The following is a 25317-nucleotide window of genomic DNA, read 5'->3' as shown; positions in this document are numbered from 1 at the left end:
TTATTCCATGATCTTCTACTCTTAAAGTCCAGAAAAAGAAGCAGTATGCGGTTTGCTCTTAGAGATTATTAGAGGTCAAATCTAGGTACAATAAGTGAAATGGTGTTTGCCTGGCACTGGTCAGCACCAGTGGGCCAAGCATAAGTCTTGAAGCTTGAAAGACTCTGCTTTATACAGACTTTCATTGAAATAATATTTGTTCTCTTAGGGCTCAACTTGTCCTTCCACTTGCTATCTTTTGCAGTCTTTGTTGAATGATGTGGAGAAAGGTCACAGCTTGCTGAAATCAGCCAGGGAGAAAGGCGAGAAAGCAGTTCAGTATCTGAAGGGTAATGAAGCCGAAATGCTAAGGAAAGAGATCAACGATCACGTGGAGCGATTGGAAGAGCTGACCAGCACTGTCAGAAAGGAGCACAGGACCCTGGAGAAATGTTTGCATTTAGCCAAAGAATTTACGGATAAATATAAAGTACAGACTCAGTGGATAGCTGAATACCAGGCAGTACTTCACAGTCCTGAAGACCCCAAAATGGAATTATATGAGAAAAAAGCCCAATTGTCTAAATTCAAGGTAATGAATGCAGTATTATTTCTTTACCCTTAGTAAATATATTCTGCCTATCTGCATTTGAGTTTCTTGATCAATGTGTATTTTGGGAGGTGTGGATGGAGAGGGAGAAGGAATAGGAAGGTTAGAAAATGAGTATGAGATAGTTATGGTAATAGTATGTAATGATTCAGAAACCCCAGAGGAAAAAACAACTAAATGGAGTGGTCAACTGTGTGAAGTACTGGAAAGAAGTGAAGGATGAAGCCTCAGAAGAGATTTAGTATAATGGAATGAGATTGGATGGTATAATGGAAACAATGATGTATTTCAAGTCGAAGGACCTGGGATTGAATTCCAGTTCTGCCAGTTATTTCCTGTGTAATCTGGTATGTCACTTTAGTCATCTAGGCTTTAGTTTCCTCCTCTATAAAATGAAGTAGATTGCTTAGATGATCTCTAAGATTCCTTTGGGCAAGGGCTATTAACCTGGGGTCTGTGAGTTTCTTTTTCTTATAACCACATTTCTATATAATTGATTATTTTAATTTTGTACATTTAAAAAACATTATTCTAGGAAAGGGTCCATAGGCATCATCAGACTGCCAACAGGGGCCATGACACATAGAAAATTAAGAACTCCTGCCTTAGAGGATAGTCTCTTGAAGATGAACTCATCTCAATAGTTAGGCTGCCTCTCAGAAAATAGACAGAATTTGTTGTCTCGATCATATGTAAAACCTTTCCAATATTATTGAATTTGTACTGGCATAGCCCTTGAAAGCTCATGACCCCCTCTGTGCCATGATGAGGGATTAGAGTGGGACTTTGTGGATGGCTCTGCACAGGGCAGGTGCTTCATAATTTTATATTGTGTATATATATATATATATATATATATATATATATAGACAGATATCTAAGAGCTAGTACAGAGATGGAGTGACTGGAGGAAAGTCCCAGAGATGGCAGGATTAGGTGGGACCAATAGAAGAAAGGATAGGCAATACAGCCAAGGTCTCAGGAATGGTGAGGAAGAGATGAGAAAACTCTTACTGGAAAACCTCAATTTCATTGAAATAGGATGTGATACTATCTCCCACGAATGGAGGAGTTAGGGAACTTTCATAGAACTGAAGAGAATGAAGCAAGAATCTGTGATGATAGTATCTGTTCTGTTTTTAGTTTAACAAATATGTATTAAATACCTACCTTGTGCCAACCACTCTGATATTCCCTGAAGGAAATATAAGACCCTTTCCTTTGTGAGGCTTACTATCTAGTTTAGTGCAATCTTTTTTCTTTCTTTAATTGCATTAATAGTATTCGTCAGTTGGAATAGGAGTTTATTAAATATTTTGTGTCATGGACCATTTGGAGGAGTCTGATTAAACCTATGGACCCCTTGTCTGAATAATGTTTTAAAAGGCATAAAATAAAATCCATAGGATTACAAAGAAAACCAATTTCTTTGAAATATAGCAGTAGGTTGATAGATATAGATATAAAGTTCATAGACCTGTAGAGCATCATCCTTCAAGAGAATAAGACTTTTCTTGAAAATTATGTAAGTACCCTCTATGCCAAATATATGTGTGTGTACACATGCTTCTGTGGATGTGTATTCACTTTGCCTTCTCTGTTCTTTATGCACATTAAGTCAATCCAACAGATGGTGCTATCCCATGAGCCATCAGTAAAATCTATAAATGAAAAAGGAGAAGCCCTTCTGGAACTGGTACCAGATGTTACTTTAAAGGATAAAATTCAGAAACTTCAAGCTGATTACCAGGACCTTTGCAATGTTGGAAAGGTAAGAGAGAACAGGAAAACTATCAGACATAACCATACTATTTACTAGGAAAAGTAACTCCTACTTTTCTTCAGGGGACATTTTTGAGAATTGTGAAGACCTAGTTTTATTTCTTCCCTGATGTCCTTGGATGCAGGTAACTAAAGTGCAATGCATTAAACATACAACTTTCCTATGACCAAGTGATTTGGCTATCATTTTATAGTTGTTGTTTAGTTGTTTCAGTTGTGTCTGACTCTCCATGACCCCGTGGACCTCTGTTCATTAGGGGTTTTTTTGGCAAAGATACTGGAGGGATTTGCTGTTTCCTTCTTCGGTGGCAAACAAGAGTTAATGATTTGTCAAAGGTCACCCAACTAGAAAGTTTCTGAGGTTGGATTTGAACTCGTCTTCCTGATTCCATGCCAGTGTGCCACCTAGCTGCCCATTTTATATCATTTTAGGTACATATATGCATATATATGCATGCATATGTCATGCAATCCAAGAAGAAAGGCATATTTACAAATTTGATATAATGTCAATTACTTCCCTCTTAACACTTCCCTCTAATGTTTTGACATTTCAAATCAACAGGAGCATGTAATGAGCCTGGAGGTAAAAGTGAAAGAACATGAAGAGTATAACAATGAACTGCAGGAAGTGGAAAAGTGGCTGCTCCAGATGTCTGGCAGGCTGGTCACACCAGACCTCATGGAGACCAGCAGCTTGGAAACCATCACTCAGCAGCTGGCCAGCCACAAGGTATGCCTGGCATGTGGGCAGAGAGGATCAGCATTTCTTCAGTGATTTTATAGAGACATCTCTGTTGTGATTTCTTTTTAATAAAATACACACAGGTCTGTAGGTTCAGGTCACTTTAGAGAGCGGATGCTCTGATTTGTTCATTTTACAAATGAGAAAACTGAGGTCATTGGAGTTTTGTTTTTGTTATTTTCTTTCCTTCTTTCTTTCTTTTTCTTTCCTTCTCTCTGTCTCTCTCTTTTTTCCTTCTTTCTTTCTTTCTTTCTTTCTTTCTTTCTTTCTTTCTTTCTTTCTTTCTTCCTTCCTTCCTTCCTTCCTTCCTTCCTTCCTTCCTTCCTTCCTTCCTTCCTTCACTTACTGTTTAACTTAAAATCACATGGCAAACACGTGAATTTTGAAACCAAGCCAAGCTTCTGATCATTCTCTTTATGCCCATCAGGCTTCTACATTGCTGTTAGCTCCAGAGAGATTCACTTATGCTAAAATAAAATCAGAACTTGCCAAATGTCATTCCAAAGAAATTTCAGGTCTAGAAAAAAAAGATTTTCCATAATGCATCTAATTCTAAATGGGTCTCTTTATATCTAAGGCACCATTGCCCAATTCACCTGTCATCATGAGCAGTTTTTCATTTGCATAGGATCAAAACCTTACAGTTATCTTTAACTCTTCCCTCACCCTCATTTCCTTCACCATTCTAATCTGTCCATTTTACCTTCATTACCTGAGTTTCCTTTCCACTCATGTAAAACTCACTAGTTGATCTCACTTTACTTCTTAACTAAATTATTTTATTAGTATCTTAACTGGTGTCTCTGCCTTCAGTCTCTTTCTTCTCCAACTTTTATTTCAAATGCTGCTAAAATAAAACTTTTAAAACTCAATTATGATTGAGACTGCAAAAATCTGATTCCAGCCTAACTTTTTGTCCAACCTCATTATATTGCCATTTGTTTCATAGACTATTTTAACAAACGGAACTATTAATTTTCCCTTTAGGTCATCATGCCCCCTCTCACCTCTGTGCCTTTACAAAGATTCTCCCTTGTGTCTGGAATTCCCTTCTCTTTTGACCTGTTGACATTTCTTCTTCATGTCATTCCCCACTCAGATATCATCTCTTGTAGTTTGTCTCTAATTCTTTTGGCTGAATTTTGCCCTCCAAAATTTCTTTTAGCCCTTGACTTTTATCCTGTTCTACTTCCTGTCATTCTTATCTATATATTTGACTTATCCCCCCTACTAGACTGTAAGCTTCTTGAGCCCAAAGGGATGAATTTTGTATCATGTTTGTATTCCCAGTGGATTGTATATATTAAGTCCTTAATAAAATGTTTGCTGAATTCGAGATTGACAAAAAACTCAATATTATATTGACTATGAGATCCAAAACTTTTCAGTAGAACAAAATTAACTTGCAAGTGCATTAATGCTTTGGTTGACAATAATATGGAAATGTACATCTCTTATTTTCCTTATTAGGAACCAGTAATTGAATGCATTAGACAGAGTTTTATAAGATCTTTTGACTCTCTGGAAGTCAGTTAAGCCCAAAGGGAAGCTCATTATTTCCTATAGCGAACTATTAGTGTCCGAAAAAGTGAATTTGCTTTGTTAAACACCTACTTTAAAGTCAAACTTAATAATCTAGATTGTTGGGGGTGGGGTGGGGTATAAATGTGATGCCGTTTATCAGTGAGAAGAAACGCATCTGGAAATTCTTAGAGAATCACTTATTTATCTTCTTTTCTTCCTAGGCTATGATGGAAGAGATTGCAGCATTTGAAGACCGTTTGAATGATCTGAAAACTAAAGGGGATCATCTGATCAGTCACTGTGCAGACCAGCTTCAAGCCAAGCTTAAACAAAATGTGCAGGCCCATTTACAGGGCACAAAGGACAGTTACTCTGCTATCTGCAGTACTGCACAAAGGGTAACTGTCAGAGTAACTTTATAGAAATATTATGAATTACTGAGAGAGGGCTGGAATCTAGTGACATTAAAATAGGAGAGACTTGTATCTCCTTGGGACACTTTTGGTATGAATCCAGCCTGAAGGCAAGAAGTCAGACTACACAGGATGGTGTTGACAGGGCTAACAAATTGACTTAATGACTAAATTGCCTTGATAATGAAATTCTGACTTGTAGTTTAACTGCTCTTACTTTTCCTGTTGATTGGTTTTGCAGCACACACACACACACACACACACACACACATTGTGCCTCCTAGTTGCTCTTTTTTCTTACAGCATTGAAATAATAGCTCATTCCATCATTTAAAAATAATTCATTTTTGAAATTCAAATATATAGCAGAAATTATACTACATAATATATATTTACTACATACTACATAAAATTAAGACACATCAGGTATAAGTTTGTATTTAACATTGATGATATACTTAATATTATTTCTTTTAAAACTGACTCAATGAATGCTTTGAAAATATCAAAAAAATGTCAGATAGATTAGACTTTTAAATCAAAATTTTAAAAGTAAGTTTATTACTTTTACTTACATAAAAATGAAAATAAGTGCATTTTAAGTCTGAACATCCTAAAAAAAATATAACAGATTCACTCACCTAAATTCATTTAAAACTTTAAACATAATAAGATTGTGAAGGTGGGAACCAAACTGTATAGCTAGAGGAAATCCCACATTACAAGTTCCTTAAGGCAATGAAATCATTAAAAAAAAAAAGAAAGAAAGAAAGAAAGAAAAACTTCAAAAGGAGGGCCCCTTCACCTAATATCACTTTTTTAGGGGAAGACCATCAAGGAAGAATGGTGGGTTTTCAAAAGTGATGAGAAGAACTTTGGAAGAAAGTAGCAGTAGGAAATTGGAAGAAGCATGATACTTTTGTGAAATGCTCTAAAATGTATACAGTTAAAGAAGGATAAAATAATTCTGAAAAAAGAGAGAGAAACAGCATTATTATTCTTTCAGTGAAATCTAAGGCCACATTACCTTTTTAATAGTCAGTTATAGGATTAATGAAATCCTCAGTATACAAGCCTGAATAATTACAATAAAAAAGATAACTTTTGAAGGCAAAAGCATAGGAAGCTTTGTTAAAAGAGTGGTATATATTTTTAAGAATAATATGAAGGTCCCCTGTGTTAGATGACAAAAAGGACTTTACCTATTCAAAATAAGAGAGTGAAGAAAAGATAGGTCTGGTGATTGTAGAATTTAAATTGTAGAATTAGTAGAAAGAGAATGTAATTACTCACTAATTTATTGGTGTATTTTGACTTCTACAATCCAAAGCATGTTTTTCAAACTGGAAAGGACAGAATATGGATAACAAAAAGGGAATTCAGACTTTAAAGATGTGAGGAGATAGTTAAAGGATGTAGTCATTTTAAAATGAATTCAAGTCATTGGTCCCTAATTTAGATCTTAAGTTCTTGAAAAGGTTTGCAGAAGTGATTTCATCCCTAAGATATAGAATATAAGAAGACTTGAAGTGTATAAGTGCTTCCCTGATTTTCATATAGGACAAAAGTATAAATTCTGTAAACTAACATTCTTAAAAGTGGTTGTTGTTCAGTCATTCTCAGTCCTGTCTGACTCTGTGACCCCATTTGGGGTTTTCCTGGCAAAGATACAAGAGTGCCATTTTTTTTCAGCTCATTTGACAGATGAGAGAACTGAGTCAGAAAGGGTGAAATGACTTGCCCAGGGTCACACAACTTAGGTCAGACTCGAACTCAGGAAGAGGAGTCTTCCTGATTCTAGGTTCAACACTCAATCAACTGCACCATGTAAACCACCAAGAAAATTCTAAAATGGATAATCAAATGTATGGTATCTGAGAATCTGGAAAAGGATGTGATGCTTACTATGCTCCAGGAAAAGTTCACTAAAATACTTGCCATAATTCCTTTTAAAAACAAATCACTAGGTTGTTAAGAGAGTAGAATCTTGATTTCAGAAAAGTGGTAGTACAAGAAAAAGAGCAAGACAATGGAAATTCTAGGTGGAAGGAATTAATTTAGGATTATGCAGACAATATTTAAACATCAGGGAGTTTTTGGCATTTAGTAGAGTATTTGGTATTTATCGTGGGATTTTTCTGCTACTGTCCTTAGGAGCATAGATAATAGGACTGGAAGGCACCCTAGAGGTCATCTAGTCTAATTCTTTTATTTTATAGATGAGGAAACTGAGGCCAAGACAGTTTAAGTAACTGGCAAAAGGCAGTAAGTAGCAAGTCAGATTTTGCCTTTAGGTCTTCTGACTCTAAATTAATGTCATTTTCACTTGATCAAGGCTGTCTCCTAGCTGCAAAATGAGCAAGCTTTTTATGAGAGTGAGATAAGGGTGTGGGGAAGTGACAACAGAACAGATTGGTAATTATAGGGCAATAGAAGGATTCTCTAGTTGCTTTCTCTTTCTATCCATCTTGTATCTTCCTGAGAATAAGTTTATATCAGTTGTTGAAGGACCCTTAACAAAGAATTTGAACAAGTCTCTCATGTAGACTGAATGATAGTACAATCAAATAAATTCCTGTATAACCAACTGAGAAATTATCCTCTGAAAGTTTAAATTAATGCATTGATATTAACCTATGAAAAAGACTTCAGTGACATATAACAATGTCCTATGGCCTTGTTCTTTTGGATATGATTATCAGCAACTTGGATAAAATCACAGAAAACGTAATCAAATTGGTGGATGTTATAAAACTAGGAGGTAAAGCTAATACATTTGATGACAAGGTCAAAATTTAAAATTATCTTTGACCAGTTAGAATGATAGGTGGAAACCAGCAAGATTAAATTTAGTAGAGATAATTGTAAATTCCTTTTTTCAGGTTAAGATAATCAAACACAGGATCTAGGGAGACATGATTTGACCTCATTACATGCAAAAAAGGCCTGAGATTTTTAGTTGTGTACCAGTTCTACTAGAGCCAACAGTGTGCTATGGTTGTTAAAAGACTGATATGGTCTTAGGCTACCTTATTGGAAGTATACTGTCCAGAACAAATGAGGTAACCAATTCATTCTACCATGTACTCGTCATATCATATCTGGAATATTCTGTTCATTTGTAAACATCAGCATCATATTTTGGGAAGAACATTAACAGAGAGATCTATATCTGTGCTGTATAACCATGATGGCAGGGGATCTGGAAACCATGTCACAAAAGGAAGGTGCTTGAGAAAAAAGAAGAATCTTCATTACTGTCCTCCAATAATTGAAGAATTGTTAAGAAAGAGGAAAATGAAGCTCTAAGCAGTGTTGTTTTGGAGTATAGAATGGAGATCAATCAGTGGATGTTATAGGGAGGCTAATTTCATGTCAGTATGGGGAAGACCTGTGTAATCATCACCTGTAGAGAAATGAAATGGGCTGTGTTGTAAAATAGTAAGCTCCTTCCCATCAAGAAAGCAAAACACTGGCAGCTACCTCTCAGGAATGCTGGAGAAGGAATGAGTATCTGAAAGGGTATGCTAACTAGCTACTCAGGTCCCTCCCAACTCAAATTCTGTATTTCTAATTTTGCTTGTTTACCCTTATACTTCTGTATCATGCTGCTACGTAGGAGTAGAAAGGTGGAAAGAAATTAGTGTAGTTTGTTTTTTTCTAGGGTAATTTGTTTCTTGCCATAGCATGAAGTGCTACAAAGTTGCATAAGCAGGTAGACTATACTTTCTTCTCATTGATTCTTCAGCAAACAGTTTTGTACTAACAGAGGCAAGATCTACTGTGAAAAACAAAAGATGTACTTATAAATTTGTGTAATTTGAAAAGACCCTAATAAGGTTAGAAGTGAAGACAATTCGATTTTAACCGTTCTGCTTAATTTTGACAAACTTTTTAATTATCTTAGCTCTCAAAACCTCAGTAAATCTATAATTAGCACCTGCTAATATGCCTGTCACAGGAGGATATATTTATAAAATCAAGACAGTGTGTACCCTCAAGTTGCTTACACTTTATTTTTTTTTCTTTCTTATTTCATCTTAGGTTTATCAGAGCTTGGAACACGAACTTCAAAAATATGTCAGCCGACAAGACACCTTGCAGCAATGCCAGGCATGGCTTGCTACAGTTCAACCAGATTTAAAGCCAAGCCCTCATCCACCTTTGAGCAGAGCAGAGGCAGTTAAGCAGGTAAGCAATACTTATTTAAGTGATCTGAAAAGAGAAATCCCCTGTCTGATGGCTTCTTCTCAATCTCTTTTGCTGCATCTTCATCAAGATGATACCCATGTACTGTGGATGTCCACAAGGCTCTATCCTGAGCCCTTTTCTTTTCTCTCTCTATATTATTTCCCCTGGAATCTCAACAGCTCCTGTGGATTCAACTATCATGTCTCTGCAGATGATTCTCATATTTATTTGTCTAGGTCTAACTATGTCCTGACGCAGTCTTGTATCTCCAACTTCCCATGTGATAAATTAAACTGGAAGTCCTGTAGACATCTTAAACTTTCAAAATCTAAAACCAAATTCATTACCTTGCCCTTCCCCTGCCTCAAACCCCTAACTTCCCTGTTACTGGTGAAAGGGCCCCCATCCTCCCAGTCATCCAGTCTTGCAACCTATACATCATCCTTAACTCCTCACTCTCTCATTTTTTATATCCAATTACTTTTCAAATTCTACTGATTCTACTTTCACACCATTTCTCTTATAAGTTCTTGCTTCTCTCCTCCGACACTACTAGTCAGGTGCAGGACCTCATCACCTCATGCATGGATTATTGCAGTAGCCTCATAATTGATCTCCTTTCCTTAAATCTCTCCTTGCTCTAATCTGTCCAACAATTAGCTGTGAACTGAATCATCCTAAAGCACAGGTCTTACCATGTTATGCTCATCTTCAGTCAACTCCAGGGGCTCCCTATTACCCCTAAAATCAAATATAAAATCCTGTTTGGATTATAAAACCCTCTGTAATCTAGCCCCTTCTTGCCATTCCTGTCTTTTTATACCTTACATCACCTCCCTAACATATTCTGATATTCAGTGACGCTGGCGTCCTCACTTTTCCTTGCACAACAATCTGTTTTCCAATTTCTAGCTTTTTTTTTTAATTGGGTTCTTCCCACCTTCTGCAAGAGGTGCTTTCTTAATGCTAGTGCCTTCTTTCTGTTAATTATCTCCAATCGTATCTTGTTTGCATACAGTTTTTCAATATGTTTATAACATAGTTAAAAACAGTTTTTAGCCTGTGTCTCTTATTAGACTGTAATCTCCTTGAGAGCAGGGCTTGTCTTTTGCTTCTTTGCCTCCTCAGTGCAGAGTCTGGCCTACAGCAGGTGTTTATTAAATACTAATTGACTCACGACATAATGACATTCATTCTTCTTGCATGCAGCTGAAGTTTTTTCCCTGTAAAAATAATTTAACAAATTCTACCCTCATATCCTCCCCCAGGATTTTAAAAATATCCTTAAAATAATAATGGCAATAATTGAAGCTGATAACTTCTGCCTGTGCAGTTTATATGGTGAAAAACTATTTGAGAAGAATTCCTTGGCCTTACCACCAGACTCAAACAGTTGTCACTTCATGACTTAGGCAGATTTTTTTTTTTGCTTTATTTTCTTTTGTGTATGTGAGCAGATTTTAAAAGAAATTGTTTTTCCCTGTAATTCACCCAATCAAAACTTCACATTTTAGAAGATTTGATTATAAAATGATATCCTAGATATGGATGAGAATTATGTAGTTATTATAAATTCATGAAATGATGACACTAAATAATAATTATTCAGACTAGGTAATTATGAAAGGAAAGAAAATATCTTCATGATATTCTCCTTCATTTCCTTTACTGGACCCTCATCTGTGTCATGCCCACTGAACTATGAGCAAGCCACAATGCTGTACCCAGTATTGTCTTCTTATTTTCTATGTATGTTCTCGAAAGGAGCAATCACATTATCTCCCATGGATTCAACTATCTTTGCTATGAAGAAGAATCCTAGATCTATGAGTCCAGTCTTTGTCACTCTCCTGATCTCCACTCCTACATCGTGAACTGCCCGTTGTACATTTTGAATCAGATATTCCATAAGCATCTCAAATTCAAAATGTAAAAAACAGAACTAATTGTATTTCTCCTAAACTCATTCCTCTTCTGAATTTCACTATTGCTATTAATAGCAGCCCCATCCTTCTAAACGTCCAGGTTTGTAACCTCAGTGTCAACTTTAGCTTCTCATTATAACTCACTCCTTCACTCTGTATCTCTAATCATTTAACAAATCTTGCTGTTGTTTTATCTATAATATCCTCTCTCTCTCTCTCTCTCTCTCTCTCTCTCTCTCTCTCTCTCTCTCTCTCTCTCTCTGTGTGTGTGTGTGTGTGTGTGTGTGTGTGTGTGTGTGTGTGTACCCAAGTATACCTATCCCCTTTTATTTATCCAATCACAGCACTAGTTCAGGCCCTTATCACCTCTTAACTGGATTATTTAAAGATTCTCCTAATTGATGTCCCTGCCTCAAGTCTTTCCCACTCCAATCTATCTTCAATAGGTCAAGAAACATTTATTAAGAACTTACTATATATTCCTGACACTGTTCTAAGTACTGAGAAAAGCAAAAACATGGTCTCAACCCTCAAGGAATTCACCTTCTAATGGGAGACAATATGCAATTAACTACATGCAAAAGTATACATCTTAAACAGGAGGTACTTTTAGAGGAAAGGCACTAGCATTGTTGGAGAGGAATGGACTGGGAGGGGAAAGAACTAAGTTTTGAAGGAAACCTGGAGGCCAAGGTAAGGAAGGAGATATAGATAGCCAATGAAAAGGCACAGCATCCAAAAAAAAAAATGGAGTGTTAAGTATGAAGAATAACAAAAAAGACTGGATTGTAAAAACATGGAGACAAAGTTTACGCAGTCTGAAAAGGTAGGAAGGACATTGGTTGTGAAGGGTTTTAAAAGCCAAATAAAGAATTAAATATTTGATCCTAGGCGTAATAGGGAACCACTGAAGATTATTGAGTTAGGGAAATGTTATGGACAGACCTCTGCTTTAGGAAGATTGCTTTGTCAGCTGAGTACATAATAGCATTAGGTGGGAGGATGGATAAGGAGAGGGCAGAATGGGAGTTGAGACTTCTGGTCAACTAGAAGACTGTTGTCCCACTTGTGATAAGATAAAGGCTTGCATCAGAATTGTAGGACTTGGGAACAGATTCGACATGTGGATTGAGTAAGAGTAAGAAGTCATTGATGGCACTGAGGTTGCAAGCCTGGATGATTGGTTGGATAATGGTGCTCTTGACCAGTAAGAGGATTCTTTGGAATTGGGGAAATTTTGAGAGGAAATATAGTGTCATTTTTTGGATAGTATGAGTTGAGATTGTCTTTGGACATAGTTTGATACATCCAATTGATAGTTGGTGATGGGAGAAGAGAGGTCAGAGCTAGATATATAGGTCTGAAAATTATCTTCATAGAGATAATGAGATTAACAAGTGAGCTAGTATAAAGGGAGAAGAGAAAAGGGACCAGTTAGAGCCTTAATGAGCTGGAAAAGGATCCATTAAAGGAGACTGATAAGGAGAACCAGGAGAAAACAGTGTCATGAGAACCTAAAGAGGAGAGAATGATGAGGAGAATAAAGTGATGGACAGTGGGAATAAAGAGGATCAAGACTAGACCATTAGATTTGGTGATTAAAAGCTCGTTGCTGACTTTTGACAGAGTAGTTTCAGTTGGATGATGAAGTCAGAAGCCAGATTGCAGAGGTGATACAATCAAGTGAGAGGAGAAAAAAATGGAGATACCAATTGGAGTAGGCTTTAAAGAAATTTAGCCATGAGAAGGAGGAAAGACAACAGCTAAAGGAGATGTAAGAGCAGGTGAAAATTCCAGGAAAAAAAGTGAAACTGCACAAGTGATTTTCCAAAAGAGCAAGTTTGACCACATTACATCACTGCTCAGTAAGCCATAGAGGAGGAGTGGGGAACCTTCAGCCTCAAGACCCTATGTGGCCCTTTAGGTCCTCAAGTCTGGCCCTTTGAATAAACTCTGTGAAGTTTGCATTCTGTCAAAGGGCTTCATTTGAGGACCCAGAGGGACACAAGGGGTCTCAAAGCCATAGGCTCTCCAACTTAGAGGCTCTCTGTTACCTGCAGGATCAAATACAAGGAACTCCCACTGGCATTTAAAATCATTCAAACTGGAGATAAGTTACATTTGGAATAGAGACTATGAGGGGAAAGAGGGAGGGTGAGGGCACCAGAGAAGGCAGGAAAGAGAAGGAGGTGGATGGGCAGGGATGGAATAAATAGACAAATCTTTCTTTCACTCTGATGCTTGCTTTTTTCAGGTGAAACATTTCAGAGCTCTGCAGGAGCAAGCCAGAACATACTTAGACCTTCTGTGTTCAATGTGTGATTTGTCCAACTCCTCAGTGAAGACAACTGCGAAGGACATCCAGCAGACAAAGCAAATGGTACAGAATGACTGACAACAGCTTTTACAGTAGTTTTTAAAATAATATACAAGTCATGGATTTTAAAGAAACTACCTTTCTACATGTGTCTTATTTTGACTTAAAGTTATCCTAATGATGAAGATATATTTGATTTTAGAGTAAGAAGTTTAGGCAGGTATGGGTAACCCATCACATTGCTTCCAGTGAGGGACACCTGGAAAATAGTAGCAATCAGCCACTTCCCAGAATTTGTATCATCTTTAGTTCTGTTTTTTTTTTTAATTTGACCATCCTTCAATTTTCTATTTCTGCCTTTCCTACTTAGTCATTTTGGCTAGTGTTCAGGGATAAAATGGCTACTAATACTTGATTTATATTGCCTATGTGTGTGCATATATATATATACGTATATATATGTATATATATAAACATATATATAACATACATTTTATATATACGTATATATGTATACATATACACATATACACATATACATATGTGTATACACATTAAAAAAAACTTTAACAGAATTGGCTAGCTGACTAGTTCCATTGTTTTAGGTAATGTTTCTTTCGTTGTTTTCAAGTGTCATATAGAATCAAAAGCAGAGTTTTTACAAAACTCTGCTTTAAGTTTTCTGTTGTCTCATTGTTTCTCTTGTGTCTTTATCACCAGGAATGCTTATTTCAAATATCTTTGAAAGATTTCACACCATACCCATGTTTGGCAGGAAGAATGTAATAAATGAAACGTTGTTGTTTTGAAAAGCAGCTACATTTCCATAAAACATATATGTAAAGCATCAACCACATAAATTTCACTATTAACCCTCAAATTAATATTTTTGTGACTAGAACACTCAAACTAAAGAGTATTTTAAAGACCTCTCTAATTCACTCCAGAGTCCCATAAATTCAGTAGACATACTGAGAAGATTACCAGAATTAGAAATATGCAAATCTATATAATCTACAAGATGTCTTCTGATCCAATCCACAATGGTGAAAGCTCATCTGATTCTCAGGAGCATATTAAAAAAAAAAAAATGGACTGACAAAATACAATGAGCCACTTAAAGAAAGCCTTCTGGAGACCCAACTCTTAATGGCATCCTGCTGCTTTACTTGACAAACAATTGTAATTTCTTCTAAATCAGGTCAAAAAAATGATGACCTATTTGCATCTGGAAAACATTACTCCAGCCCCCCACCCCTACTTTCCCTTGTATTGACTATATATAACAGAAGATGATATATAGAAGACATGATAAAGTATTGCAGTAAGATGAAAAAGATATCTTCTTCCTAGTATCCAATACCTTCTATCAATGTGCTATGTATATGACAATCTGAGCAAATTCCAGTGGTCACTTTACAAAGTTTAAGGGAATTGTCCACATCTTCACCATATAAATTCAGCTTTTATTGAATATTTCCAAGGAGAGAATTTTAATGAAGTTCTTTGTATAGCTTCAGATCTACACAGATCTTCTTATCCGGGGGGGCGGGGTGGTGTGACGGGGTGGGGGGGCTATCTCACAGGGTACTTCACAACATGTGAAGATCTTTATGTAATTGTTCTTTTTTTCTTATAGATTGAACAGAAGATAGCAAATTCACAGAGTTTAACTCAGGGCTGGGAAGAGATTAAACAGATGAAGACAGAGCTTTGGATCTATTTCCAGGATGCAGATCAACAGCTGCAGAACATGAAGAGGAGGCAGGCTGAATTGGAGCTAAATATTGCACAAAACATGGTTTCCCAAGTCAAGGTAAAAAATCTTTTTTCCTTTCTGTAAGATATTATCAAAGTTGCTAACATAGTAAGCAGAATATCCATTTAACATGTTCATACTCCCAGTACTCATCATAGGATTTAGACTGGAAGAGACTGTAGAGATTACATAGTCCAGTGCCTTCGTTTTACAGATGAGGAAACTGAGACCCAGAGAGTTTAAGTGACCAGTGGAGCCATTATGCAAACTCAAGTCTTATGACATCAGATCCAAGTCCCATTCTCCTATACCCCAGAATCTCTCTGAAAGTGTTGGTAATCAATCCTTAGGTTAATTAAGAAAGTATAATCGAATGGGAACACATTATTTATTGCATTTTGAAGTTCAACAAATGAGAAACTGACATGTAATTCTTGCCCTGTAATGAATAGCCAGGGAACTACCCAACTATCATCCTTAGTCTATTTCTTTACTTACTTTTTTCAAATGTAGAGTTGATATAGTTTTATTTTTATCTTAATAATCTGCTTTGTGATTAAACTGTAAGATAAAATTATTCTAAGCAATTTACATGAATTGGAAGGTGATTGATCTAAATATCCTTCCCAAACTGTTATTTTCCCAAAGATTTTATAACTAATAAGTGTCTTTACATTAACCCTGACCATTATTTAGAACTGCCAAGATATAATGGAGAATCAAAAAATATTTTGTCAAAAGCATACACTAAAATTTCTATAAAGGACAGCAATAAAACATTCTTTTTGTGATTGTTACTAATAAACAATCTATGATGTTTTCTTCCACTAATGCTTCGTAGGGGAAAAATTCAAGTAGAGGAATTTGTGGGCTGATGTAGTGTAGTTTCTAGTAACAGTTTGTCAAACGGTACTTTGTAAAAACAAGTCTGCCTTGGAGATCTTGGAGAACAGGGTGGGCAAAATCTGTAGCTTGCAGGGCCAAATAGTTCTGTTTTTCACACATACTGTCCTCCTTCTGCCAAGTCTACACAGGACTTCACTGTTTTCCTTGTCTGCCACTTATTACTACTAAAATTCATGCATTTAAGAAAGAAGGCTGTTGACTTGAGAATGCAGAGGAATGGTAACTTGAGTGTTGCTCAGAGATCAGCTCATAAGTAAACGTAGTAACATCAAGTTTTTTCTTCATATTCTGAAATTTCTGCAGAATTTAGCCCTGCTGTGCACCCACCACATTCATTATGATATTGTCCTAGAGAGGTAGCATAGTATAAGGGATAGACAACCAACCTATTAGCCAGGAAGACCCCCCTGCCACATCTTGGTTTTGTTACCTTAGCCTGAAGTGAGGAATTTCTGGGTCCCTGGATGCAGCCTTTTGACTGAGTTTCAGTTTTACAAAACAAATCCTTTTATTAAGGAAATTTGTGCTGTAAAGTTTGGATTCAGTCAAAGGGCAGCACTTGAGGACCCAGAGGGCCACATATAGCCTTGAGGCTACAGGTTCTTTACCCCTGCCCTAGGCATGTCACTTAACCTATCAGGGCTCTAAGAAATTCTCCAAATTCAAAGAATTGCAGAAAGGTACCAACCTGTGCTGGTTGAAAGGGGTTTCTTTGTGAGTCTTCTATAGCAATTAAATAATGGGTCCCTATCTCTATCTACCCAAAATCTTTGCCAAGATAACCCCAAATAGGTTCATAAAGAGTCCAACACAACTGAAAAATGACTAAATTACAACAAAATTCTTGTTTCTAATTTATATCTAGCCATCTATTTCAGTTTCATTATACATTAGAAAGATTGTGATCTAATGGGAAAAAAACCAACATACCATGAAAAGGAAAACCATCATTTGTATTCCTTGCATTAATCAATCACATACATCTCAGAAATCACATTTCCTGAAACAAATGGGGATGTAGTGATATTTGATAAACAGTATCTTATGTCTTGTGATTTTTATCAGTTAGTGATGCTATCTGTTTGGCTTTCATGGGTTTAATCAGAGATATCTGTATTCCAGAGGTCCTAGGTACAATGTGTCAAATGACAATACCAGAAAAATCCAAGTTGAGGTTCTTGAATGGGCTACAAAATCTAAAGTTTACAATAATTAGTCCTGCTTTTCATACTCACTTTCCTTACAGTGACTTCACTGTTTCTTTGCTGCCACAGAATACTCAGTTGACTTGTTGATTTTTTGTCTCCACGTTCTGCTATACCAGGTCTTCCTCTTTAGCTCCTCCCCCACCACTCCCTTGGTCTTTGTATCATCAGCATCTGGTATGGTGTGCCTAGAAAGTGGTAGGGATTCAGTTAGACCTGATGAAATGAACTGAATGCTTGACCAGATATTCTAGTCCTTGCTGTCTCTCACTCCTCAAATCCAATCTGTTGTTTGTCGATTTTACCCTCACAAAATATCTTGGCTAGTCACCTTCTCCCCTCTGACACTACACTACTCTGGTACAGGCCCTCATTGCCTGACACCTGGACTATTTTGAGAGTCTGTTTATGAGTCTGGGTGCTCTATGTCTCTCCTGACTCCAATCCATCCTCCACTTAGCAAGGAAAATGCTTTTCCTAAATGTCAAGTCTTACCATGTCACACCCCTATTCAGTAAACTTTAGTTCCCTCATCAACTTCAGAGTCAAATACAAAAAGCCTCACTTTGGAGTTCAAAGTCCTTCATAAGCTACCTTCTCTCATCTTCCCAGTCTTATGACACCTTAGAATCCCTCCTCATCCCCCACACCCAAGGAAGCTGTGCTGTAGAAACACTGTTGTTCTGCTAAGACATTCTTCCTACTTAGGGCATTTTCACTGGCTGTCCCACCGTACCTGGAGTGGTTTCCCTCTTTATTGCTATCTACTGACTTCCCAGCCTTCCTTTAAGTACTAGCTAAATTCCTACCTTTTCTAGGGAGACTTTACTCATCTCTCTTAATTGCTGAAGTCAAACAATGTCCTCCCCACAAGATCTATCTGATTAATTTTCTTAAAAATATCAAAAGTGTCTTGTCTAATAAATGGTGACTTTTATATGTTATATTTCCTATTATTATTTTTGATTCAATTCTTTACATAAATGTAATGTTTTAAGTCCTTCTGGACCTGTAACTCATTTATTTAATGGGCAAGTGTTTGAATTTAATTTTGCTTCTTTATTCTTCAGGAATTTGTTAAGAAGTTGCAATCCAAACAGGCAGCCATCACAGCTGTTACTGAGACGGTGAACAAGTTAACACAAGGGCAAGAGTCGCCTGAACACAAGGAAATAAATCATTTAAGTAATCAGTGGATAGATCTCTGCCTACAGACCAACAATCTGCTTTTGCAAAGAGAAGAAGATCTGCAAAGGACAAGAAATTACCATGACCGTATGAATGTGGTTGAAGTATTCTTAGAAAAGTTTACTAAAGAATGGGACAAGTTGGCCAGGTAAAGGAGGCTCTTCTCCAGGACAAGATTGAAATGTGTTACAAAATAGAATCAAATTTTTATATTAGCTAAGAACTTTTTATTCTCTTCCTTTTTTATATGATTGGGTTTTTATACAATGGGAAATGCAGGGGCTAATTATAGACCAATCCTACTGTTTTGATGTGCTCTGTTTCTGATCTAGTCTGTCTCCCCTTCCTCAAGCAACCTGGGTATTCATCATATTAGCCCAATTATTATAACCCAGTGTAATTCAGAACTCCTCAGGTCAAGCTTTTTTCCCCCTCCTTTTCCTTTCTCTTTCTTACTTCAGTCTACTGTATAAGTGAATGACTCCTTGAAATAATTTAATTTCCAAGTTTCAATGTAATTAGTATTGTTTTGACTATAAAGTAAACAATTTTGCTGTTTAAAAATAAAAGCCAGCCTCAACTTCCCTGGTAGCTAGAATTACAGTTTTCATCCACCAGAATACAGCATGATTTTTAAAATTTAAATTAAGAAATGGACTATTCTAATATAACAATATTCCTGCATTCCACCTGTTTTTTGTTACTACTATTTGCAAAAGACCACATGGTATAGACAAACCTCCCTCACTTAAATCCAATTCACTTGCATATAATGGCAAGACTTCCCTAATGTCATGGTCCTCTTTGAGAATGAAGGAAAAACAGCAGCTACAGCAGCAATGGTTAAAAAAAAAAAGGAAGATAAAACATAGTTTTTGCCTTCATGAAACTTAGGGTTTCCCTCTGGTTGCATCACCTGGACAAGATGCTTTTTGCTGTGATTTTATCACCACTAGGTTCCCCTTTCTTTCTAGAAGAATAGAATGCCTGGCTTGCAGTTTTCCTGTTTACTTGTACATAAGTTTTCACATGAAAGGGAGACAATATTATAGTGGAAGGAGCTCTGACCCTGGAGTTAGAGAATGCTGGTTCAAACCTTGCCTCTGGTCAGTACTTTTTGATCATTTAGCTTCCTTAGGTTTCATTTTCCTCAGCTGCAAAATTAAAGGGTTGTACCAGATGGCCTCTAAATTCTTTAAATGTTTTACATGTATATCACTGTCTACTCACTCCCTATCTTTTCTTCTCTAATAGAAGCCCTCCCTTAAAACAAATAAATGTAGTCATGTGAAAAAAAAAAAAAGCAACAGAACACTTTGGCTGTCTGAAAACGTGTGACTCACTCTTTACTTGTAGTCTCTCCCTTTTCTGTCATGAGGTGGAAGGAATTCTTCATTGTCAGTGTCTGCCCTGTCTTCATTCTCTCATTTTCTCTCACAGCATCAGGTGTCACTTCCATGCAGGTGATTCCAAGGTTTTAACTTTTCTTCTAACCTCCAAGACCAGAATCTCCAGCTGCTGAAAGAACATCTCCACTTGAATGTTCCAACCACACCTCCTACTCAAACTTGCACAGATAGTAACTTAATGTGTTTCTCCAAAAAGACTGCTTCTTTTTGTGTTTTTACTATTTCTGTTAGTAGCCTACTATTTGCCCAAAATGCTTTAATTGCAACCTTGATATTATCATTATGGTTGTGTGTGTGTGTATATACATACATATACATACACACACATACACAATATGCACATGTATACATGTATATACAAAATATTAATATATATTCATATTTGGACTATATATGGTAGAGAGAGACTTCCATTTCTTTTACCTCTCATCTCTAATTGCTTAGCAAGTGAATTCTATCTCTTCACTTTTTCTTGTATATGCCCACCTACTCTTTATTCCTACTGACATGACTTCAGTGTAGTCCTTAATTATCACTCATCTACTGTGATAGCCTCCTAATAGGCTCTCTCTTCCCTCTTTCACTATCATCTCTCCATTCCATCCTTTCATCTGATACAGCCCAGTGTTCCTTATACAGAAATCTAGTAATGCCACTTCTCTGCCCAAAACATTGTAATGGCATCCTATAGCCTACTGGGCAAAGTTCAAACTCTTCTGCTTGACTTTGAACATCTTTCCAGTTTGGGCACCATTCTGCCTTTCCAAACGTATTTTAGTACCACCCTTCATGACTCTTGGACTATTCACAGTTTCCTGAACATACCCTGCTCTTTACTTTCTTATATCTGTACTTTTACTTATGTTATACCTAATATTTGGAAGGTCATTCTTCCTTACCCCTTAATTTGTTGAATTCTACACCATCCTTTTTAAAAGGTCAGTCCAAATTCTAACTTATCTTCACTAATTGCTTTGGTTGGTAACTTTTTCTTCTTCAGACCTTAAAATCCATTTGGTTTCAGAAATTTCTATTTTTTTATCGGTCCTTTTGTCCTATCTCCTTCCTAGTTTGTGAGTTTTATATCTAATTTTTACACATTCTCAGTACTTACCACAGTGCTCTATACACATTAAATATTTAACACATATTTATTGAATTGAATTTAATTGACCATAGAATGCACAGAGGTCAAAAATATGAAATAAGACTAGAGAAGTATATTTGACCTAGATCATGGAAAACTTTGGTACAGTTGTCAAAAGGCTATCCAATGGTTTAGTTGAAAGTTATTGTTATACTATTACCTTTTCAAGGATTAAAGACATATAGTCAGAAGAAATAATAATATAAAATTATTTGAATTGGATATAGAAGTTCTTAGATATTAGATGTATATACTTACCTGATTGTACATGTACCAATTTATTTACAGATCAGATGCCGAGAGTACAACTGTGCACCTTGAGTCTTTGAAAAAGTTAGCATTGGCATTGCAAGAAAAAAAACACATTATTGAAGACCTGAAAGACCAGAAACAGAAAATGATAGATCACTTGAATCTAGATGACAAAGAATTAGTCAAGGAACAGACAAGCCACTTTGAACAACGCTGGTTTCAGCTTGAAGACCTTGTTAAGAGGAAAATTCAATTGTCAGTCACAACTCTAGAGGAGCTAAATTTGGTACAGTCCAGATTTCAGGAGTTAACAGAGTGGGCTGAAGAGCAGCAGCCTGGCATAGTTGAAGCACTCAAGCAGAGCCCTCCCCCAGATCTAGCTCAAAATTTGCTCATGGATCATCTTGCCATTTGCAGTGAACTGGAGTCCAAACAGATGATCTTAAAATCACTCATCAAGGATGCTGACAGAGTGATGGTTGATTTAGGCCTCAATGAAAGACAGCTAATCCAGAAGGTACTCTCTGATGCACAAAGCCATGTAAGTTGCCTCAGTGATTTAGTGGGTCAGAGAAGAAAACACTTAAATAAGGCATTATCTGAGAAGACCCAGTTTCTCATGGCAGTGTTTCAGGCTAGCAGCCAAATTCAGCAGCATGAGAGAAAGATTATGTTCCATGAACACATTTGCCTATTGCCAGATGATGTTAGTAAGCAGGTCAAGACTTGTAAGAGTGCCCAAGCCAGCTTAAGAACCTATCAGCATGAAGTCACTGGCCTGTGGGCTCAAGGGCGTGATTTAATGAAGGAAGCAACAGACCAAGAAAAGAATGAAGTATTAAGTAAGCTTCAAGAACTTCAGGGTATCTATGACACTGTTTTACAGAAGTGTAGCCAAAGGTTACAAGAACTAGAGAAGAATTTGGTTTCTAGGAAGCACTTTAAGGAGGATTTTGATAAAACGTGTCATTGGCTGAAGCAAGCAGATATCATTACATTTCCTGAAATAAACTTAATGAATGGTAGCACTGAGCTTTATGCCCAGCTGGCAAAATACCAGTGCCTTCTTGAGCAATCTCCCGAATTTGAAAACCTTCTGCTGACCCTCCAAAGAACTGGACAAGCAATCTTGCCATCACTTAATGAGATGGACCATTCCTACCTCGATGAAAAGCTAAATTCTTTGCCCCAACAATTTAATGTTGTTGTGGCACTGGCTAAAGATAAATTTTACAAGGTACAAGAAGCTATTCTTGCTAGGAAAGAATATTCCTCCTTGATTGAATTGACTGCCCAATCTCTAAGCGAACTGGAAGACCAGTTTGTAAACATGAACAAAGTCCCCACTAATTTGTCAGCCCAAGAAGCCTTGTCTCTTCAAGAAGCCTGCAGAGTTCTTCTTGAAGAAATTTTAAGTCTTGGGGATGCAGTAGATGAGCTGAATCAAAAGAAAGAAGGTTTTCGTAGTACAGGTCAGCCATGGCAGCCAGATGAGATGCTCAGACTTGTTACTCTTTATCACAAGCTGAAAAGACAAATGGAACAAAGGGTTAACTTATTAGAAGACATGACAAATGCTTACCAGGAACATGAAGAAATGTGCCATCAGCTAGAGAAACAGCTAGAAACTGTGAAAAAAGAGCAATCCAAAATAAATGAGGAAACCCTTCCTGCAGAAGAAAAACTAAAAACATATCATTCACTGGCTGGAAGCCTTCAAGATTCTGGAACCCTTCTTAAGAGAGTGACTGAGCATCTTGAAGATCTTTCTCCAAATCTTGACCCCATGGCTTATGAGAAAGCAAATCAGAAGGTTACGGCATGGCAAGAGGAGCTTACATTACTGACTTCAGGTATTAGTGAGACAGTGATGGAGTGTGAAAGTCGACTGGTTCAAAGCATAGACTTCCAGACTGAAATCTGCCGCTCACTTGACTGGCTAAGACGTGTCAAAGCAGAACTTAATGGAACGATATGCTTAGATACGAAACTTCAGAATATCCAAGAGGAAATCCGAAAGGTTCAGATTCACCAAGAAGAGGTTCAGTCGAGCCTGAGAATAATGAATGCATTGAGTGGTAAAGAAAAGGAAAAGTTCTTGAAAGCAAAGGAACTGATTTCTGCTGACTTAGAAAACACTCTTGCTGAACTTTCTGAACTAGATGATGAAGTTCAGGAAGCTATACGAACCAGACAGGTCAGTATACTGCATTATACACACTGTATTTGTTGAATGCAGGTAAGAGCTTGAGAGGTTTGTTTATGTATTAGACTTTCGTTAGATATTTCTTTTCAGAAACTTTGTATGGATCATAAAAAATACCCAGATAAAATGGTTTTATTTGTTTTTCCCCATGGTCATGACTTTATATAGTGAAAACAAATCTTTCCTAATAAGATCTAAATCTTCTATGGCAAAATATGACTTCAGATATTAACAAGATGCTTATCTTATTGATGGGAGTATGAAGGAATTTCCTTCATCATTTCAACTATTTGTATTGAATATTTAGGAGAGGCCTTACTTCTTATATCCTTACATAAGTAGATAGTATTGGCAATCAGATGATGATATAGATCACCAAATGATAAACAACTGGCTTTCTCCAAAATCTTAAGTTGCTAGATGGTACAGTAGATAGAGCACTCAGCCTGTTGTCAGGAAGTCAAATTCAGTCAGTTCAAATGTGGCCTTGGCCATTTCCTAGTTATGGAATTTTGAGCCAGTCACTTAGCCTCAGTTTCATCATCTACAAAATGGGGATACTAGTAGCATATACCTGAATGGGTTGTTGTAAGAATAAAATGAGATGTTATTGTAAAGCATTTTGCAAACCTTAAAGTGCTATAAAGTACTAGTGATTGTTTTTATTATTGTTATATTTTAAAACCAATAATGAGATGAAAAGTACTGTGCAATGCTTATAAATTTAGTAAGTCATAAATTTCCTTCCCAAAAGAGCTTTTCTTATTATGGCTAATACCGTGGTTTATAGATTAAATTGGGGAAGCAACAGTGGCAGGCAAGGACCAGGTTAAATGATCCCTGACATTCTGATTCCTCAGAGTAGGTGCTGTACTTGTGTATCGTTACTCTTAGATTAGCCTGAGGTTCTGAAATGATCAATCAGTGAAGATACAAACAGGTGATACACCTGCTCAGAAAACAAAACCAAAAATTCTTTGCCCATCCATATATTCGTTTGCACTCTGTAACCAATCTGCAAATATGCACCAACTTTAAAAATTCAGGAAAATTAAGTCACCCAGTTTCTAGAACTTGTATAATTAATAATAATAATAAACAATAATAAATAGCAGCTAACATTTATGTGGTGCTTACCATATGCCAAGCACTATGCTGAGTGCTTTACAAACATGATCTTATTTGATACTCACAACTCTGAGAAGTAAGTGCTATTATTATCCCTATTTTACAGTTGAGGAAACTGAGGCAAAAAAGTTAATTGACTTGCCCAGAATTCCACAGTAAATGTCTCAGGAGGAATTTTTAAAAATCAAGTTAACCAATGGTTTATTTATTGAGTTTTTCATAAAGTCAGCTTCTTGTTGTAGTTATTAGTTCAGTGATTTTTTTTTTTACTTTCAATTTTATTCATCTCTCCTTTGATTTTCAGGATTTTTGTTTGGGTGTTTAGTTGAGTATTCTTTAATCTGTTTTTATACATTTTTTAGTTGAATGCCCAATAAATTGACTGTTCTTTCCCTCATTTGTTTATGTAAGCATTTAGAGATACAAAATTTTCCCTTAAATACTCTTTTGTCTGCAGCCCACCAGTTTTGGTATGTTGTCTCATCATTGTCATTCTTCTTAATGAAATTATTTGTTCTTTGACCCACTCTTCTTTAGGATTAGATTTTTTTAGTTTCCAACTAATTTTTAATCTATGCACGTATAGTCCTTCATTAAATGCAATTTTTATTGCATCGTACATGGTCTGAAG

General features: G+C 36.5%; 1 protein-coding gene and 1 long non-coding RNA gene across 7 annotated transcripts in view; one reads left to right on the top strand and one right to left on the bottom strand.

The window, feature by feature from the left end:
- The window catches only part of SYNE1 (spectrin repeat containing nuclear envelope protein 1), a 537113-nt gene that overhangs the window by 308088 nt on the left and 203708 nt on the right, over positions 1-25317 (top strand). For all 6 annotated transcript variants that reach the window (XM_072643728.1, XM_072643724.1, XM_072643725.1 and 3 more), the window contains 9 exons: positions 245-571; positions 2208-2360; positions 2937-3104; positions 4862-5038; positions 9098-9244; positions 13424-13549; positions 15126-15302; positions 18427-18692; positions 21389-23549. In XM_072643728.1, the coding sequence (XP_072499829.1) occupies positions 245-571; positions 2208-2360; positions 2937-3104; positions 4862-5038; positions 9098-9244; positions 13424-13549; positions 15126-15302; positions 18427-18692; positions 21389-23549 (3702 nt within the window). The remainder of the gene's footprint in view (positions 1-244; positions 572-2207; positions 2361-2936; positions 3105-4861; positions 5039-9097; positions 9245-13423; positions 13550-15125; positions 15303-18426; positions 18693-21388; positions 23550-25317) is intronic.
- Positions 15297-21443, bottom strand: LOC140527067 (uncharacterized). Its single transcript, XR_011974661.1, has 3 exons — positions 21359-21443; positions 19888-20062; positions 15297-17544 (listed from the first exon to the last, which is right to left on the bottom strand). It is a non-coding gene; the product is annotated as an uncharacterized lncRNA (long non-coding RNA).

Source organism: Notamacropus eugenii, chromosome 2, assembly GCF_028372415.1.
Source record: "Notamacropus eugenii isolate mMacEug1 chromosome 2, mMacEug1.pri_v2, whole genome shotgun sequence".
In the NCBI taxonomy this organism is placed as follows: Eukaryota; Metazoa; Chordata; class Mammalia; order Diprotodontia; family Macropodidae; genus Notamacropus; species Notamacropus eugenii.
This window is presented reverse-complemented; position numbering and strand designations above follow the sequence as displayed.